At 51.6% G+C, this 18,538-nt stretch overlaps 1 protein-coding gene across 2 annotated transcripts; it reads left to right on the top strand.

Annotated features, from left to right (window-relative positions):
- Positions 1 to 1,545: 1,545 nt before the first annotated feature.
- Padi6 (peptidyl arginine deiminase 6) lies at positions 1,546 to 17,936 on the top strand. Of its 2 annotated transcripts, none has more exons than NM_001191766.3 (16): positions 1,546 to 1,704; positions 2,218 to 2,395; positions 3,193 to 3,265; positions 4,304 to 4,371; positions 5,230 to 5,341; positions 7,371 to 7,496; positions 9,165 to 9,337; positions 9,551 to 9,654; positions 10,653 to 10,764; positions 11,884 to 11,991; positions 12,203 to 12,357; positions 13,284 to 13,440; positions 13,530 to 13,653; positions 14,875 to 14,945; positions 15,738 to 15,899; positions 16,666 to 17,133. In NM_001191766.3, exons 1-16 carry the CDS (start codon positions 1,613 to 1,615, stop codon positions 16,897 to 16,899), a joined length of 2,049 nt encoding a protein of 682 aa, NP_001178695.2. In that variant the 5' UTR covers positions 1,546 to 1,612; the 3' UTR covers positions 16,900 to 17,133. The 2 variants fall into 2 exon arrangements, with proteins under 2 accessions (NP_001178695.2, XP_063143541.1); XM_063287471.1 differs by having other exon boundaries at positions 1,547 to 1,704; positions 9,144 to 9,337; positions 16,666 to 17,936.
- The last annotated feature ends 602 nt before the right edge of the window (positions 17,937 to 18,538 follow it).

Here is an 18,538-nt window from a genome sequence, read left to right as displayed (position 1 = left end):
CTGCTTCAGCCTCCTGGGTGTGTGAGCCGGATGGGAGCTGGTCCCTTCCCTGATAGTCAGGTAGAACGGGAGCGTAATGGAGGTGGCTCTCTCTAAGCTCTTCCCTGCCCCAAGGTCTTCTGGGAAATACGGAGTTTCCATATAGGAGATTCTAATTAACCCAGGCTGGGTCTCTACTCTCGATCCTCCTGCCTCTGCCTACCAAGTTCTGGGATTGCAGACATGAGCCACCATGCTCAGCTCTTAGTGACTGAGTAATGGGGACAGAGCCTAGGACCTGAAGGTTCTCTACCAAAGAGCTACACTCCTACCCACCCCCTTTTCAAAACGTTGACACAGTCTCATTAAATTGGCCAATCTAGGCTTGAAGTCATTCTGTAAGCACAGGCTAGCCTACCTCAACTGGATCCCCCCCGCCCCCGACAACAAATACACACACTGTAGAATGCAGTATGGTATTTGGTGGTGTTTTGAAACAGGGCCTCATTCTGTAACCCAGGCTGGTCTTAAACACAGAAATCCTCCTGCCTCAGTCTGGGTGCTGAACGGGTGATAGGCGGGGACCACCACATGTGGCTTCGTAGTTTGATCTAGGAATGTCATTGCTCAAAGAGACCATGAAACTCACGCATGTACCGGTCATCTCAGCGACTTACAGGGCGGGAGAATGCTGACCCCTCTACTTTAGCAACTTTGAAACGCACAGTAGATATGCAATTTCCTTTCTGCTTCCTGTGTATGTGTGCGTGTGTGTTCTGACCCCACAGTGCACATGTGAAGATCAGAGGTCAGCCTAGATGGACAACAGCTGTAAGCAAGGCTCCACAGGTTTACTCCATGCACCAGCTCGTGCTGCCGGCCCCCACACCCCATCCCCCACCCCACCCTCCCCAATGCTCACAAGAGACACAGCTGTGAGTGACCGACTTATTGTTATCACCAGGAAAAGGCTGCAGGTTGTCTGCCAGGGGCCAGGGATTTGCAGAGCTGACTAGCTCCCTAACACTTCTGCGAGCATAGCACTTTATCAAGCACCCCCTCAGGAGTTCGCACACATCCTAGATCAGTGGTTTTCAACCTTCTTAATGCCGTGACCCTTTAATACAGTTTTTATGCTGTGGTGACCACCCCCTCCTCCAACCATAAGATTATTTCGTTGCTACCTCATAACTAATTTAGGAATCAAAGTGTTTGATATGCAGGATATCTGATGTGTGACTCTCCCCCCACCCTTTGAGGCCAAAACAGGTTGAGAGCTACTGTCCTTGAACCAAGACCCCCCAACAATCTTGAAATGTAGCAAGCACCCTGTCCAGTGGAAGGGCAGAGCTCCAAGCTGTTAGGCTCTGATTTCCCAGGGCTGGAGGCTCCACAGGCAGCAGCTGCTAAGCCATTGATGCTGACTGAAAGGCTCTCCCCCCACCCCGCCCTGTCCTCCTCCCAGAGCTACATGGAAAAAAGCAGGCTCACCTGTGAACCCTAAACAAGGGGGCGGACTGGGGTGGTTCTTACCCCTACTAAAGAGGGAGGCCAAGAAGCCCCAGAGCCCTAGCCAGCTACTCTGGTGGGTTAAAGGCTGCGTCTGACAGGGCTAGCTTGGTTAGGCCTCGCCATGTCTTTTCAGAGTACTCTCAGCCTGTCTCTGGACAGCCCCACCCATGCTATCTGCATGGTGGGTATGGAAATCACCTTGGACATCAGTGGGTAAGGCTTGGCTTGCGCGTGTCTGTAGAGGTAACTGTAAGGGAGGGTCTGGGGAGAGTCCCTGTGTCCAAGAGTCCCAGATTAGCTCTCTTAGCTGAACTGACTGTCCCCAAGGAAATTGGTTTGGTCTCTGCGGGCTCTCCCATCCCAGTACAGGATGCTGACTTAAGACTTTCTCTGCTTCTCACAAGATCCCCCTTAGGTTTGAAGGTGTCCATGGCGAGGCTTGTGTCTTATGGTTCTGGCATTTGCTCATTCCGTGGGTGGAAGCCTGAGGCTCGTGTGTAAAATGAAGACTTGATCCCTTGTGAGGCATTGGGGGAGGTTGGGGTTAGAGTGGAGGCACCCGGGGGTAGAGATAGTAAGAGAGAGGCTAAAGACATTAGGGCTCCCCAAACTTTGATTACTTCCCTCTATCCCCATAAGGTGGATGAAGACTGGAGGGCTGTCCTAGAACCCCGCTGCCTCCTAGGCTGGCGAGTCTCCTGACGTGTATTGTCTCCTATGAACCAGGTGCGCCCCAGATAAGTGTGAGTCCTTCACCATCCGTGGCTCCCCCAGGGTCTTGATCCACATCTCCAGCTCCGTCATTACCGGGAAGGAGGATGCTGTGGTCTGGCGGCCAATGAAACAACCCACAGAGGCACTGGTGAGGATGGTGTCACCCAGCCCCACTGTGGACGAAGACAAGGTGAGCCAGGGAAGGGGAGAAGGAGAGCCCTTACCTACCCAGGTGAACTCGATCTGGAAGCCGGCAAGCCTAGCTGAAGGCCTTTGGCAATAGGCCTGCCCAGGGCAGACCAGCTGCAGCTGTCTGTGGACAAGAGAGCCAAGGCGGTGCGGGATGGTAAATGGGTGGAATCTGCCTATCTGTGTCTGTGGCAGGCAGTTTCCTTCAGGGGGTGGCTCACCGGGGTAAGTGCTGTACTTTGCATAGGCCAGAATCAACAGTTGTGAACTGAGCTGAGTAGTACACACCTAACTAAACCCAGTTAGTCAGGAGGAGGAGGAGGATCGGCAGTTCGAGGTCTTTCCTGAGCTACTGGACAAGCTCAAAGCCAGGGCAAAAACTTTAGTGAGCCACTATTTCTGGGTTTTGGTTTTTGGTTTGAGACAGGGCTTCTCTGTGTAGCCCTGGCCGTCCTGGAATTCACTCTGTAAACCAGGCTGGCCATGAACTCCAAGATCCTCCTGTCCCTGCCCCCTGAAGACTGAGATTAGAAGTGTTGGAAGACTGGGGATTTAGCCCAGTGGTAGAGCGCTTACCTAGGAAGCGCAAGGCCCTGGGTTCGGTCCCCAGCTCCGAAAAAAAGAACCAAAAAAAAAAAAAAAAAGTGTGGAAGACACACACTCTAGAGTCCTAAGTGGCTATGGCCTCTGGGTGGGTTACTGGAAGCTTCGGTGCTGGAACACAAAGCCAAGGTCAAATGCTTACACACACACACACACACACACACACACCCCCATGGCTCTGGGCTGTCTCCACAGGTGCTGGTCTCCTACTACTGTCCTGACAAAGAGGTCCCCACGGCCACAGCTGTGCTGTTCCTCACTGGTATTGGTAAGTCTCCCTCTAGGAGCTGAAGCTCACCCACCGTTCTCTGGAGAACCAGGGCAGATGTCGTGAAGCAAGAGGGAGAGGCTCCTCGTGCATAAGATGGCCTCCTATTGGCCCTGAGATAGTCACACACCTTTTCCCTTGAAGTTCAGTCTCTTAGAAACAACTAGAATTTGAGTTACCTGCCCCACTTCCTTGTTCCCCACTGCTGATGGGTCTGGTCTAGTTGGAGATCTCCATCTTTGTGATTTAAGGAAGCCTTACTCTCTGAGTGTGCATGAAGCCAGCGGGAGGACATCAGATGCCCTAGGAACTGAAGTTAATGGGTATAGTTACAAGACACATGCTGATGCATGCCGGGAACGGACCTCGAATCCTCTGGGAGAGAGCAGTGAGCGTTAACAGCTGAACTCTCTCCAGTCCCAACTCGAAGCTACTTTTGTAAGAATCAGGTGTCCACTGTGGATGGCTCCCTCCCTCCTGATGTATTTATGAGAACCAGCATGCCTCTGAAAACACTGCCTCTAACCAGGAGTGTCCAGCCTGTGGCCCAGTACAGCTATGGCTAACATCCCAATATAAAACCGTACACTTAAAAGAGATCTATGTTTGCTGGGCTGTTGCGGTGCACGCCTTTAAGTTAAAGCACTCAGGAGGCCCAGGCAAATGCAGATCATCAATTAAATTTTAGGACAGCCTGGTCTTACAAAGTGAGTCCCAGAACCGCAGAACTACACAGAGAAACCCTGTCAGAATTTGAAACTACTTTAGTGTGATTTACTGTGTCAATTGCAGGGTTTCAGCACAGATTTTGTAGGTGTGGATGCTGCACTTCTTAAAAAAGATCTTACATATATGAATACACATGGTGCTGTCTTCAGAGGGCATCGGATCCCATTACAGATGGTTGGGAGCCACCATGTGGTTGCTGGGAATTGAACTCGGGACCTCTGGGAGAGCAGTCGGTGCTCTTAACCGCTGAGCCATCTCTCCAGCCCCATTAGCAGTCCAGGTGTCTGAGACCCTTCCCTTCCTTTTCAGAGGTCTCCCTGGAGGCAGACATCTATCGGGATGGACAACTGGACATGCCAAGTGATAAACAAGCTAAGGTGAGGCTGCTTGGTCAGGGGCAGGGGGCAGGACCCAGGAGAGCCATCCCTGAGCCCCAGCCCGTGTTTATCTGACTTTTGGGGTGTTGAAGTCTCCCCATTATATACCACAAATCAAGGTCAATGAAGTAAACTTCTGATCTACTGAAACAGCCAGTGTGTGTGCACCTAGCAAGGGGTGTGTGTGTGTGTGTGTGCGTATGCGTATGCGCACGTGTGTACCTAGTCCGGTGTGCATGGCACATGTTCCTTTTTAACCCCAGCATCCCAGAAGTTAGAAGCTGAAAGATGAGGGTTTGAAGACCATTCTTGGAGAGACATAGGGAATTCCAAGCCCCCTTGAGGTTGGGGATTTAGCTCAGTGGTAGAGCGCTTGCCTAGGAAGCACAAGGCCCTGGGTTCGGTCCCCAGCTCCGAGAAAAAAAAAAAAAAAGAACCAAGCCCCCTTGAGCTATACAGTAGGTCCAGTCTGAAAACAAAATGGAGTCGGGTGTGGTGGCAGCCGAGACTGTCATCCCAGTACGTGGACGCGGGGTAGAGAGTTTAGTGCCATCTCAGGCCTTTTACATAGACAGATTGTCTCAAAACAAAGCCAAAAGAGCCTGGTGTCCAGAGGCACTGGCTTGGTGATGTAGTCAGCTATAGCCAGCGCCCATCTTGGGACCTCTGGTGGGACACGGCTGTTTGCGGCATGCCTCTCTATTCCAGAGACAAAGCAGCAACTGTTACCTTTACTTGGCCTTCTGTCCCCACAGGTCATCTTTCTCATTCTGGGGTCTCCTGGGTCCCCAGGGCCTCTGAATAGAAGTGTAGAAGGTTGGCTTGTCTATCCTATCTCAATGTCCCTGTTATTTGCAGAAAAGATGGATGTGGGGTCTGAACGGCTGGGGAGCCATCCTGCTCGTGAATTGTAATCCTGAAACCCCAAGCCAGTCTGATGAGCAGTCCGGGGCTCAGGAGAGCCCCAGAGGTATGTGCCCTGGATGTTCCCCACTTCTCTGGAGCTCTGGCCTCCCCTTGGTGCACACACAGGTCACAGCTGACTTCCTTGGGGAAGGCGGAGTCTTTATTCTAGGTTGGGGGGGGGTGTATTGTTCCTTAGAACATTTGCTTAAGATGTACAAAGGGCTGGCGTTACTGGCACATCTAAGGGTTTTATGCCTTGAGGCTGGGTAATGAGAGCCCATATGGCTTCATATGAAGATGTCTATATAGCTTTTAACTATTTAAATTTAATGTGTAAGAGTACACTGCGACTGTCCTCAGACACGCCAGAAGAGGGCATCAGATCCCATTACAGATGGTTGTGAGCCACCATGTGGTTGCTGGGATTTGAACTCAGGACCTCTGGAAGAACAGTCAGTGCTCTTAACCGCTGAGCCATCCCTCCAGGCCGTGTGTATAGCTTTTTAAGAGCTTTGTTCACGGCCAGGCAGTTGGTAGCATACGCACTTGGGAGGCAGAGGCAGGGAGATTTCAGAGTTCAAGGCCAGCATGGTCTACAAAGCAAGCTTCAGGCAGCCAGGGCTACACAGAGACCCTGACTCAGGAACTGTGTCCTCCCACCCCCGCCGCCAAAAGAAAACAAGCAAACACAATTATTCATTACATATGTGTTTGTGACCATGCGTGTATTGGAGACCCTGAGGTCAGAGTAGAATTCCTGGAACTGAAATTCAGTTGATTTTAAGCTACGTGAAGTAGATGCTGGGAGCCAAACCCAGATCTTTGGAAGAGCACCAAGTGCTCTTAACCACAGAACCAACTTTCTGCTCTTACACATGTGTGTTTGAGACCATGGTCTCGTGCAGCCCAGGCTGGCCTTGAATGCCTGTATCTACCTCCTGAATTACAAAGGTGTTTCATGGGTTGGAGAGACAACTCATTGGCTAACAGCACTGACTGTTCTTCCAGAGGTCCTGAGTTCAAATCCCAGCAACCACATGGTGGCTCACAACCATCTGTAATGGGATCCGATGCCCTCTTCTGGTGTGTCTGAAGACCGTGTACTTTTTTTTTTTTTTTTTTTGGTTCTTTTTTTCGGAGCTGGGGACCGAACCCAGGGCCTTGCGCTTCCTAGGTAAGCGCTCTACCACTGAGCTAAATCCCCAGCCCCGACAGTGTACTCTTATATATAAAATCTTAAAACCACCCATATCTGTAAAGTATTATTAAACAATTAAAACAAGCAAAACAAAAGCCTTCTTTTAAAGTGTTTTACCACACCCAGTTTATATAATGCTAGGAATTGTACCCCCTCCACCCCCCAAGGGCTCTGCATGCTAGGCAAGCCCACTACTAGCTAAGCTACATCCTCAGCTCCCATGCAAATCTTTTTTTTTTTTTTTTGGTTCTTTTTTTTTTCGGAGTTGGGGACCGAACCCAGGGCCTTGAGCTTCCTAGGCAAGCGCTCTACCACTGAGCTAAATCCCCAACCCCCCATGCAAGTCTTTAATGTCTGATAACAAACCATCATTTCCTGGCTGAGTGAGCTGTGTTTTGCCACCTGAGAGGGTGGAGAGATGAGGCGATTGACCTCACGAGGCGGTGACTCTGAATCCACAGACAGAGCAGTGGAGTGTGGGATTGGGGGAGCCTTGCTGCAGTGAGCAGGCTGGGAACTTTGGAGTGTCTCAGCAGAGGATGTCTGATGAGCCTTAAAGACAGATGACTGTTGGGCTGGAGAGATGGCTCAGCAGTTAAGAGCACCCGACTGCTCTTCCAGAGGTCCTGAGTTCAATTCCCAGCAACCACATGGTGGCTCACAACCATCTGTAAAGAGATCTGATGCCCTCTTCTGGTGTATCTGAAGACAGCTACAGTGTACTTATATATAATAAATCTTTAAAAAAAAAAAAAAAAAAGACAGATGACTGCTTATACCTGTCATCCCAGCCTGGGCAACCAAGACTCAATACCCTTTCCATCCCTGTCCCCGTCCGTCAATCCCTTTCCTATCCTGGTGCCTGGTCTGAGCCTGCATGCACGCTCTTGGACAGAAATACAGAACCTGTCTCAGATGACGCTAACTGTGGAGGGCCCCACCAGCATCCTTCGGGACTACCAGTTGCTTCTACATACCTCCAAGGAAGAGGCGAAGAAGACAAGAGTCTACTGGGCTCACAGTAAGTCCCAGCCCTACTCCATCTCGGCATGACAGCCAGATGGGTGGCCCCTGTACTACATCTAACAGGGTGCCCAGAAGAAGCTGCAGTTGTAGGTCACAGGCTGTGTCGCCAGATCTGTGTTGTAAAGGCTATCTGGTTCCCACCTTTACCAGAGAGGAAGTCTGTACACACTATGGGTTAGCCAGTCCGTCTGAGCAATGCCTAGCCTCAGGTTTCTCATAGCCAGGAAAAGAAAAATGTCTTTGAGCTGATAGGACACCTTATAGAGATGATATCCCCAAGTTAACTCCTCCTCCGAGGATCCATTAAAAACAAACTTTGTGTGGGTATCGTGTGTAACATGCTTGCCTAGGCGCTGTGTGTGCCTGCAGAGGCCCAGAAGGAGTCCCTGGTTAGATGGTGGAGTCTGCAAAATGTATGTAGGTGCTGGAACTTGTAGAGGACTGGTCTAGCCTGGAACCACCTTCTTAGCCAAGGCCTCAACTCTAGTGACGTTGTCAAAATCTGGTGACTCAGAAGGCAGAGTGACACCGTGGTCACGGCACAACCCAGGTGGCACCCCCCATCCCCTGCTCACCCCGCAAGGAGGCAAGTGGCAAGTGCTGTTGTCTGTCCAGGTTGATTGAAGGGCCCAGGAAAATGAGTGGACCGGGGGCTGTTGGCTTTGACTTGCCATAACTGGCCTGGTAACCACTCTAGGACTGGGGTGAGAAGGCCCCAGGTGGTCAGTGACACCGGAGAGCTTTGGTTTTTTTTTTTTTTTTTTTTTTTTTGGTTCTTTTTTTCGGAGCTGGGGACCGAACCCAGGGCCTTGCGCTTCCTAGGGAGCTTTGGTTTCTTAACTGTCAGGTAATCAGGTAATTCCCAATGAGAATGACCAGAGTGGAGTCTAGCTACGAAAGACCAGGAACCTTTAGATGTCTTCTGTGGTTCCTCATTTGGCTTAAACTGAAATGGGTTTCATTTACGAGTTGGGGGCAGGGTACCACAACTCTAGGTCCCTCTAGAAATGCCTTTGGAGAGGGGTCATCCACCCATCCCCGGGTCAGGGGCTGGCATGCTGGTGAGGCTGCCAAAGGCCATCTTTTGCATGCTGCGTGTGTCACCTTTACGGGGCTTGGTTACAATTCTCCATGGTTGGTTTTATAAACTCTCAAGTGTCTCAAACTCGACAGTTAGGTTTCTGAGTCCCGACGCCTAATGTGTCCGTCATAAGCCCTCAAAACCATGTTGGTGTTTGAAGCTGGAGAGGTAAACTCGGGAAAGCACTTGGCCTGGAACACGGATTAGCAAGAGTTCAGATCTGGAACCCCAGAGCTTGGGAGGTAGATGCCAGGATCCTTGAAGCATGCTGGTCAGCTACTCTAGCCGAATCGGAGCATTCCTAGCCCAGTGAGGAGACCTTGTCCCAAATAAGGGGGTGGTTGAAGATGCTGCCTGTACCAACTTCCGGCCTCCACTTGCATGTGAGCACACATGCAAACATACAGTATGCTTAGCGTGTTAAGTGGCTCTTAACTGTGATAGTCCCCTGAGTCCTCAGCTCCAATCTCGGCTCCCATGTCAAGATGCTGTGCTCAACCGTTGGAACAGTGATCTCCTCCACAAAGCTTTAGCAGCTGGCCGCCCCCTTGTCTGTCCTAGGTACCACCTCTGCCTATGAAGGCGCCTCTGCCTATGAACTGGTAGTAGGACCTGACAAACCTTTCCACATCCTGCCTACCTTTGACACCCGTGGGAAAGAGACTTTCTACATAGAAGCCACAGAGTTCCCATCTCCCAGCTTCTCTGGCCTGATCTCCTTCTCGGTCTCCCTAATAGAACAGGCTCATGACCAGGTATGCCGCTGGGTCAGCTAGAGTCCCCGGGCTTGGTGGAGGGGGAGAGCCTCAGTGCTTAGGCAGGGACGCTGAGTGTGAGCCTCTTGGTAGAGCTTGGAGTGTTACAGAGTTGTGGAATGCAGTGGGCTCAGCTCTAGATCACAGTGGGGGGTGTAAAGGAAAAGGTGGCTGTGACAGAACCAGGTTGTGATGGAAATCCATCCATTGCAGTTGATCCCAGAGACCCCGCTATATAAGGATACAGTGATGTTCCGGGTGGCACCTTACATCTTCCTGCCCAGTACCCAGCTGCCTCTAGAGGTTTACCTGTGCCGGTAAGAGTGCCTGAAGCCACCTGGGCAGTGTGTATTGCTCCCCCTCTCTCCTTCCTCCTTCCCCCAGGCCACCTGGGAGACTCAAAGTCTTTGGAGAGTTGCAAAGGAAGTCAGCATAAATGTTGGGACTGGACTAGAATCCCCAACTGGGACATATCCCAATTGTGACTCGCCAGGGTGATCAATTCTTAAGGGTCCAGTTTGTAAAACTGGATGTCTTGACCCCAAGCTCCAACGGTCACTTTGCACCCAAGGAATGAACATCTACTGTGGATCTAGGAGTGTGGATCTGTCTGAAAACATAAGACCCCAAGTTTTTCCAGGTGTGGGAATCCCAGCACTCGGGAGACAAGAGGCAGGCCAGTCTCTATGGCAAGTTAACAGGTCACTGTGTGGAGTTGGGGATTTAGCTCAGTGGTAGAGCACTTGCCTAGCAAGTGCAAAGCCCTGGGTTCGGTCCCCAGCCCCGAAAAAAAGAAAAGAAAAAAAAAAAAGAAAAAAACAAACAAAAAAACAGGTCACTGTGTATTAACGAAAACCGTTGTCTTTTTTTTTTTTTTTTCCGGAGCTGGGGACCGAAGAAAACCGTTGTCTTAAAAACAATCTATATTTCCAGGTGTGCTAATGTCCGCTATAGGTAGGATTGGCCATCTTAGAGCTCTACCTAGTTTCTGATAGTCCCTTAGGGAGCAGTCATTCAATAGTTTGAGCAGAGGATGCCCATACCAGTTTAGGATAAAAAGGGTGTGCATAGAGGTGATCAAAAGGTGTGAACAGGATTGGACTATCACCAGCCACCAGCATGGTCTAGCCTGGTCTAGGCAGAAAAAGTCTAAGCCAGTGACGTGACCTATGCTGAGGTAAGGGGGACAGTTGTTGGCTCCATCACTTTGGGTGCAGAAAACAGCCCCCTTCTTTGCCTTCCCCTTGGCTCAGGGAATATGACTTTGACTGTTTTGAGGACCTTGAAATCACAGTGGGCTTCTTGGTGGTGGCAGGGAGCTACAGCTGCAAGGCTTTGTGGACTCCGTGACAAAGCTGAGTGAGAAGAGCAACGTGCAGGTGGCATCCGTCTATGAGGACCCCAACCGCCAGGGCAGGTGGCTACAGGTAACTGGCACCCAGCTGGGACGACCTAGCCGTGGAGGAGCAGGGCAGGGAGGTTTCTCACACGTCACAAAATGACCTTGAGTAAGCCAGCATGCCACCGAGGCATGCCTACTTGTCAAGGATAATCTGGAGTCCCCAGCCCCTTTCCAGAGGCTTCAAGAACAGCTGAGACCTCCATTGCAGGTGCTGGAGCTGGGGTTGTATATGTGAGATGTCCGGATTGGAGCCGGCTTGGCTTTGGGTCTGCCCGGTCCTTCTGCTCCAATGACATCTGAGCACTCGGCCAGGGCCTAGAGAGGAGGACAGATGCCTTCAGTTCAGCCAGGCCTGAGCTAGAGTCTAATCCCTTGGAGACAGACATAATAGCCTTTATCTGGTCATTTGAGTAGCTGAGGAGACATTCAGATGGGTCATGAGCCAGGCACTGCTGGGGGCTGGGCTGGGGGCCACCAGCTCTTCAAGTAGCATAGCTGTTGACATGGAGGTGGCCATGTAGGGTGTGCTGGAGGGCTCGAGGTGTTAATCAGAGGCAGGTAGGGAGTACTGTGGGTTAAGACCTTTCCAGCAACGTACAGAAGCCAACACCAAGCAAAGTGGGGGTGACAGGTACAAGCCAGAGTTGAAAGGTCAAGGGCTAGGAAAGTAGCTCAGAGTGCTTGCCTAACAGGGAGTCCCCAGCACTGTGTAAATGGGGGTATGGGGTGGTATGCATTTGTAATCCCTTGGAGACAAGGGGTGGAATCAAGGATTCACCACCACCACCCCCTGCCGCAAAAAAAAAAGGCAGTCCCTTGGCTGAGATGCAAGGAACTCTGGTTGTGGGAGATTGTGCTAGAAGGCATCATAGGGTAGGTCAGAGGTCACCAATACCAGAAACCACTTGACTTGGTTGTAGAGCTGTCAGGCCTGTCAGTGGCTTGGGAGAGACAATGGATTCTCAGTCTTAAACCAGAAGGTGGAAGGGCCAAGTCGAGCAAAGCCTCTGAGGGAAGTTTTGAGGGCCGAGCCAGAGCTGTCCTCAAAGCTTCTTATTGTCTGTGGCTGCTCCCAGAGAGCCTGCAGCAGATGAGGAAGTGGCAGATGGAGAGAATTAACCTCCATCCTTCTGTCTTCCCCCAGGACGAGATGGCTTTCTGCTATACGCAGGCTCCTCACAAGACTCTGTCCTTCATCCTTGACACCCCGAGGGTTGCCAAGCTGGAAGATTTCCCCATGAAATACTCACTGGTGTGGCGCTGGGATAGTTTCTGAATCTCGTCAACTTCTCAAGCCTGGTGTTGAGCCAAGGATGCTAGGATGTTGGGGGCCAGGGGGGTTGAGGTCCCAGGTGGTCTTTGAGGGGAAGGAGAGATGTGCATGTCCCCAACAGTGGTGTGACGGATCCTATGTCCAGTCTCTCCCGGGTAACACCCCTTTCCCCACCGGGTGGTCTCCTTAGAGCCCTGGCGTTGGCTACCTGATCCAAGAAACTGAGGACCACCGGGTGGCTAGCCTGGATTCCGTCGGGAACCTGATTGTATCCCCGCCTGTCAAGGCTCAGGGCAAAGACTACCCACTAGGAAGGATTCTCATTGGTGGCAGCTTTTACCCCAGGTGAGCAGGAAGATCAGAGGGACAGGTGACCCAGGTGCCTTAAAAGAAAGACCGTCACCCTGGTTCCAGTAACTCTCGGATTCCCCCTCAGCAGATCTGCACCCTTCTTGAAATGGAGGGATACTTGAGCCTTTGGCTTGAAGTTAGAAAAAAGCAAGCTTGAGGGTGGGGTCAGGGATTTAGCACAGCTGGTGCCTAGCGAACAGGCCCTAGGTCAGTTTTATCCTTGATTTGAACCTCTGGATTTGAGGCCAGCCTGAGGTATATGGGAACCCTCTTAAAAACTACCAAAAAACTTTTAATTCTCAAAAAAATTAAGACTTATGTATACAGCATTCTGACTGCATGTGAGCCTTCAGGCCACCAGAGGGCGCGCCAAACCTCATCACCGATAGTTGTGAGCTGCCTTGTGGTTGCTGGGAATTGAATTCTGGAGAGCCGGTGCTCTCTTAACCTCTGAACCATCTCTCCAGCCCTGATTCTCTAGTTTAAGTCCACCTGGGCTGTTGGCCTAGGAGACGGGGCTCTCCCAAACATGGGGGTTGGGTGGGGGCCATGTAACTCCCAAACCAGAGAGCCCTGGGCTCAGTCATTAGGCTCGCATGACTGGGCTTGAGCTAGGTCACTGTGAGGGCCACACCCACTTTAAACTTTATTCCTGTGGATGAGAACCATCGTACATGTTAAGCACAATGCTCAGGGAGTCTGTCCTCTACTATGAGGGTCCCAGGGATTCAATATCGGCCCCCCAGGCTTGGCAACAAGTTAATTATCTTCTGAGCCAGTTCATTGGTCCAGAATTAAGGAATCTTTCTAAAGCCCCACCCTATTCATTGGCAAGAGCAGTCCAATGAAGTCCACCAAAGAGGTGGCTCAATTGTCCGTGTCCAAGTCACTCAAAGGCGTCTTTCCATCTTTTCTTCCAGCTTTGAGGGCCGGGACATGAGCAAGGCCCTACGAGACTTCGTGTACGCCCAACAGGTGCAGGCCCCTGTGGAGCTCTTCTCGGATTGGCTGATGACCGGTCACGTGGATCAGTTCCTATGCTTTGTCCCTGTCGATGATAAGAACAGTGACAGGAAGGTTAGTGTTAGGGGCCAGAGAGGGGACAGCTGCTGAAGACCCCAGGGACCGCCCCCCGCACAGCAGGTGACTGTGACCTCCCTCCCCAGGGCTTCCGCCTGCTGCTGGCCAGTCCCAGTGCCTGCTATGAGCTCTTTGAACAGAAGCAGAAGGAGGGCTTTGGGGACGTGACGCTGTTCGAAGATGTCAGAGCAGAACAGCTCATTTCTAATGGTAAGGTGACTCTCCTAGTACTTTCCTTCCCACCGCAAGCCCCAGTCCCATCAAGACAGGGTCTCACTGTGAAATCATGGCTGTTCTGGCACTCCCTCTGTAGACCTTCCCCTCCCCACCATAGAATCACTTTCATTGACTGCTACTTCATAACTGTAACTTTGCTACTGCTGTGAATTTTCTTTTTCTTTAAAGATTTATTCATTCATTATATATAAGTACACTGTAGCTGTCTTCAGATACACCAGAAAAGGGCATTGGATCTCTTTACAGATGGTTGTGAGCCACCATGTGGTTGCTGGGAATTGAACTCAGGACCTCTGGAAGAGTAGTCGGGGGTGCTCTTAACCGCTGAGCCATCTCTCCAGCCCTACTGTTGTGAATTTTAATGTAAATGTTTTCCAATGTCCTTTGGTTGAGAACCACTGTTGCGTCTTCATTTGTCCTCCTTGGTAGAGAGGGCACAGAATCCTAAGAGCTGGTGGGACGGCCACTGTTGGGTCACTTTACACTGTGGGGGAGGGGTGAGCACCCTACTGTGCACCAGGCAGACCTGAAGCAATGGCCACGATAAACTGACTTCCATCAGCCCCAACTGGTGATGCTATGTGACCTCCATGGGGGATCACTGGCTTTAGTATATGTCAGTCAATAACACTTGCAAGTCTCCCTTAAGGGAATATCCCCTTAAACACAAGGGGACTGGAAGAGAAGGTGTGTCCTGGGCCACCTGACATAAATGGGAACTCTGGGGGACAAAGACCTGGTCCAGAAAGGGTGGGGGGCCATCAGGAGGTTTAAACCTGGGTTTAGAGACTCGAACCATCTACCCCTCTCAACTCCTGAGCAACTGTCTGTGGTCAGGCCTAGGAATACCTTTCTTGTCCTGGCGACAAAGGTCATGGGGAAACAGACTAGAAGGCAAAGGCTGAGCATGTCACCTGAAGTGGCATCCGAGAAACAAGTTGAACTGTCATCACATGTAGAAGGGTCCCTGATAACTCCTCGGGGTAGCACCATACAGCTGTGTAGAGGGTTGAGGGGTCCAGCTGAGTGGGGGCCGATGTCGCCATCCTTATGTACTGAGCTTGCTTCCCTTTGAGCCTGGATCGGTGGCAGTAAAACCCTGTCTGGGTTTTCTGGCGTAGAAACACTGTGGTTTGCACTAGATCCAGTTGCTGGGTCGAGCTGGTCACCGATCTGTCCGGTCTCTTTCCACAGGGAGGGAGGTCAAAACCATCTCCCAAATCCTGGCTGATGAGAATTTGCGAGAGCAGAACGCCTATGTGGAGGTAACCGCCTGGGGTTGCGGGGCTGTCCCACGAAGGCATCAGCATTGCTGGACTGAGGGGGGGGAGGGTCTTGATCCTACTGGGGGTGGGAATGGCCATCAGCCCCAGATATGGACTTCAGGAGTGCAGTGAGGTGCTGTTCATTAGGTCCATACTACTCTTAGATTATACCACTGTACATGATGCCCTGGCCTCTGCAGGGGTACCTGCTTCTAACAGGGAGGGTACCTGCTGGGCTGTAAGGCCAAGATGAGCCTTGGGTCCAGAGGCTTTTTCTTTTCTTTTCGGAGCTGGGGACCGAACCCAGGGCCTTGCGCTTCCTAGGCAAGCGCTCTACCACTGAGCTAAATCCCCAACCCCTCAGAGGCTTGATTTTTATTTCAAACTGAAGTCGGATACCAAGGGTGATGGCTATTAGCAGGGAAGTGCCCAGTGGTTGAGCAGGCGGGAGCGACTGCTTTAGAGCTAAGGGGAGAACCTGAGGTCCGAAGACTTGTTTGCCTCCCAGCCCCAGGTCTGCTCATCTGAGAGACGAAGGGGCCTTGTGACATTAGTGGCTGTCTAGCAAAGACTAGTCAGGATTGCTGGCCTCCTGCACCACAGCCTCTGAACTCCCTTCACCTTAGGCCTGCTATAAGGGAAGGCTACCACGGCCATACAGGACTCCGGCTCACAGAGATTTGAGCCAAATAGAAGGCTCTGAGACCTCCTCTGGATCCGTGTGGAAACGAGCGGCTCCTCCATGATCTGTCCACAATCCTGCCGTCCCACCCCCACTTCCCTGTCTTGCAGAAGTGCATCAGCCTGAACCGCACCCTTCTGAAGAAGGAACTGGGACTGGTGGACAATGACTTCATCAGGATCCCACAGCTCTTCTGCCTGGAGCCGCTGACAAACGTCCCCTCCAACCAGCAGACCTCAAAACTCTTTGCAAGGCCTTACTTCCCCGACATGGTGAGGACTGCTGAGTATGCCTGCCTCTGACACATCTGCTTAGCCCACGGTGCTTGGTTGCCTTTGCTGGCTGTAGTGCAAGACTATATCCGACTATATCCGATGGGTGTGGTCCAAAATGGGGGCCGGATGTAGCCGGCAGGTTCATGTGCACGTTACCAAAGATCGCCAACGAGCGGAGCATGAGAGAACACATTTTATTATTATTATTTTTTTTTTTTTGTTACTTGAGTGTTATCAATACAAACTGCTGTGTGCCGGAAGAGGTCATCAGAGCACATTTATTTAGACAGTCGTGAGCCACCGTGTGGTTGCTGGGAATTGAACTCGGGGCCTCTAGAAAAGCAGTCAGTGCTCGTAACCGCTAAGAGCCATCTCTCCAGCCCCAGGAAGGTATTCTTAAATGCTAGCTGGGATATAGGGTACACAGACAAGGTCAGAGCAACTAAATCTAGAAATTATGTGGTTAAGTCACTAAGGTTAGTTCGCTGCTGGTCAGATTTGCCGAGAAACATTGGCACATTCTGGAAAGCTAAGCAAACGGACTGATTTCACTGAGGCCAATTTTGACCAGTGATGCCTACGTTAGACACAGGCTTTAGACGTCTGGCCAACCCTAGGGAATGACATGTAGTTTCTTTTTCTCCCTGTGCCTAATTCTATGCCCCTAACCCCCTACCACCCACTGGGAAGGGCATATAGCCTTTCAGGACTGCCCCCTGCCTCACCCTAGCTCTAACAGCTGCCTGACCTTCACTCTGAACAGCTGCAGATGATCGTGCTAGGCAAGAACATTGGGATCCCCAAGCCCTTCGGGCCCCAAATCAAGGGCACCTGCTGCCTGGAAGAGACGGTCTGTGGCTTACTGGAGCCCCTGGGTCTCAAGTGCACCTTCATTGATGACTTTGACTGCTACTTGGCCAACATAGGGGACGCCTGTGCCAGTGTCATCGTAAACCGGGTGCCATTTGCATTCAAGTGGTGGAAGATGAACCCATAAATCCTGGGCCCCAGAGCTGCCCATCTGCCCCGGAGCGGATGGCCTTTACCATAGAGCCGGAGTGGTGTGTGAGCATTGTTGTTGGCCACTGGGTTGAAGGGACAGAGAGCTGGGGAGATAGGGTCTCTCAGACCTACCAGTTTGACACCTCTGGGGGGGGGGGTGGGGAAGGGGGAAGGAAAAGCTATATGTAACCAAAGTATAGAGCCAATAAACTATGGTGTTCTGAGTGCATCTCAGGGGAAGCTGGTTTACTTGGCAGAAGGGGCTGCTGAGGAAGCTTGCCCCATCCTGCAGATGACTGGGGCCCTGAGTCAACATTCTTCTGAATTTATAACGGGAAGTCTCGCCGAACTTAAAATGGCTTTGGGTTTGAAGCGGCTATGCTACACTCCAGGCTGGAGGAGGGGAGGGGCTGACCCCAGCGTCCCTACAGACAGGGTCTAAGCAGAGGTGGCAGTCTGGTCTCCTTGATCTGTCACGTGACAGCACGGACAAAGATAACCGGGTAAGCTGCTGCTAGTTCTCAAAGCCTGCAGTCTTCCACTCTAGCAGGTGTCTGGTCTCCTGCCTGTGTCAAGGGCAGGTGCTGGTAACGGTAGAGTGCTTCTAGGATCTAGTGCATCTATAGGGTACCCACTGCCCCCGGGCAAACCTGAAAACGGTGACTCTCATCCTATGAATCGGGTAGAGCGGGGTCTGGAGCCAGTAATGCCACTCACCACACCGCCACGCCCCTAAGGATTGTAGGTAGCAGGGGGCATCTGCATGTGGCCATGCAGTCTGATGGAGCACGGGGTGAAGGGCTCACCCCAAGCTGTCCTGCACAAGTTTCCTGCCCTGCATCCCTACGCCACAACACTGAACAGTGGCCTAGGGGAGCCATTTGGTGACTTCGAGCTACTCCGCAGAGCGCCCTGTTCAGGGATAGGTGTGGGTTTGATGTGCCAGCTATTCTGACCTCCGTGGCATGCAGTTTCTTGCTCATTTGTACCCAAGAGTTTATAGTTGATGGGTGCAGAGAACTTTGTGGCTGTGGCCCCTACATAGTCTGGACCCTGACACACAACAGTAACCTCCAACGTGAGAGGGAAGATTCCCATGCCTACTTGGCATTCCTGGGTGGTTAGCTTGTAGATCCAGATCTATCCCTAGAGCCAGAGTACGGAGTCCACGAGGGGAACAGTACCCGTCTTCTCTGGCATGGTTCTTTCCAGTGGGACTCAACCTATTTCTGTTGCTGTCCTTGACCAAATTCCTGCAGGGGCCCTACCTAGCAGGCTCAGCTTGGCTGTAGGCCGCTGGGCTGTGGCAGCATAGCTCTTGGACATCTGACGAATTTGTCTTCCACAGCCTGCCTCTCAGACACCTACAGAAGTGGCTTCTCAAAACTGGATACAAACAGTTCGACTAGACTTCCTTTTTTTTTGTTTTGGAGCTGGGGACCGAACCCAGGGCCTTGCACTTGCTAGGCAAGCGCTCTACCACTGAGCTAAATCCCCAACCCCAGACTTCCATTTTTGTAACAGCTTCTTGGGTCTGGCTTATGAGTAGCAGATTCTGTCAAAGCCAGTGGCCGCTCAGCATAAAAACTGTTCTTAGTGGGGAAAGTGGACCCCATACCTGACTAAAAGTTCTG

This window comes from Rattus norvegicus, chromosome 5 (assembly GCF_036323735.1).
Source record: "Rattus norvegicus strain BN/NHsdMcwi chromosome 5, GRCr8, whole genome shotgun sequence".
In the NCBI taxonomy this organism is placed as follows: Eukaryota; Metazoa; Chordata; class Mammalia; order Rodentia; family Muridae; genus Rattus; species Rattus norvegicus.
Note: the sequence above shows the minus strand (reverse complement) of the source record. Positions and strands in the feature narration are given on the sequence as shown.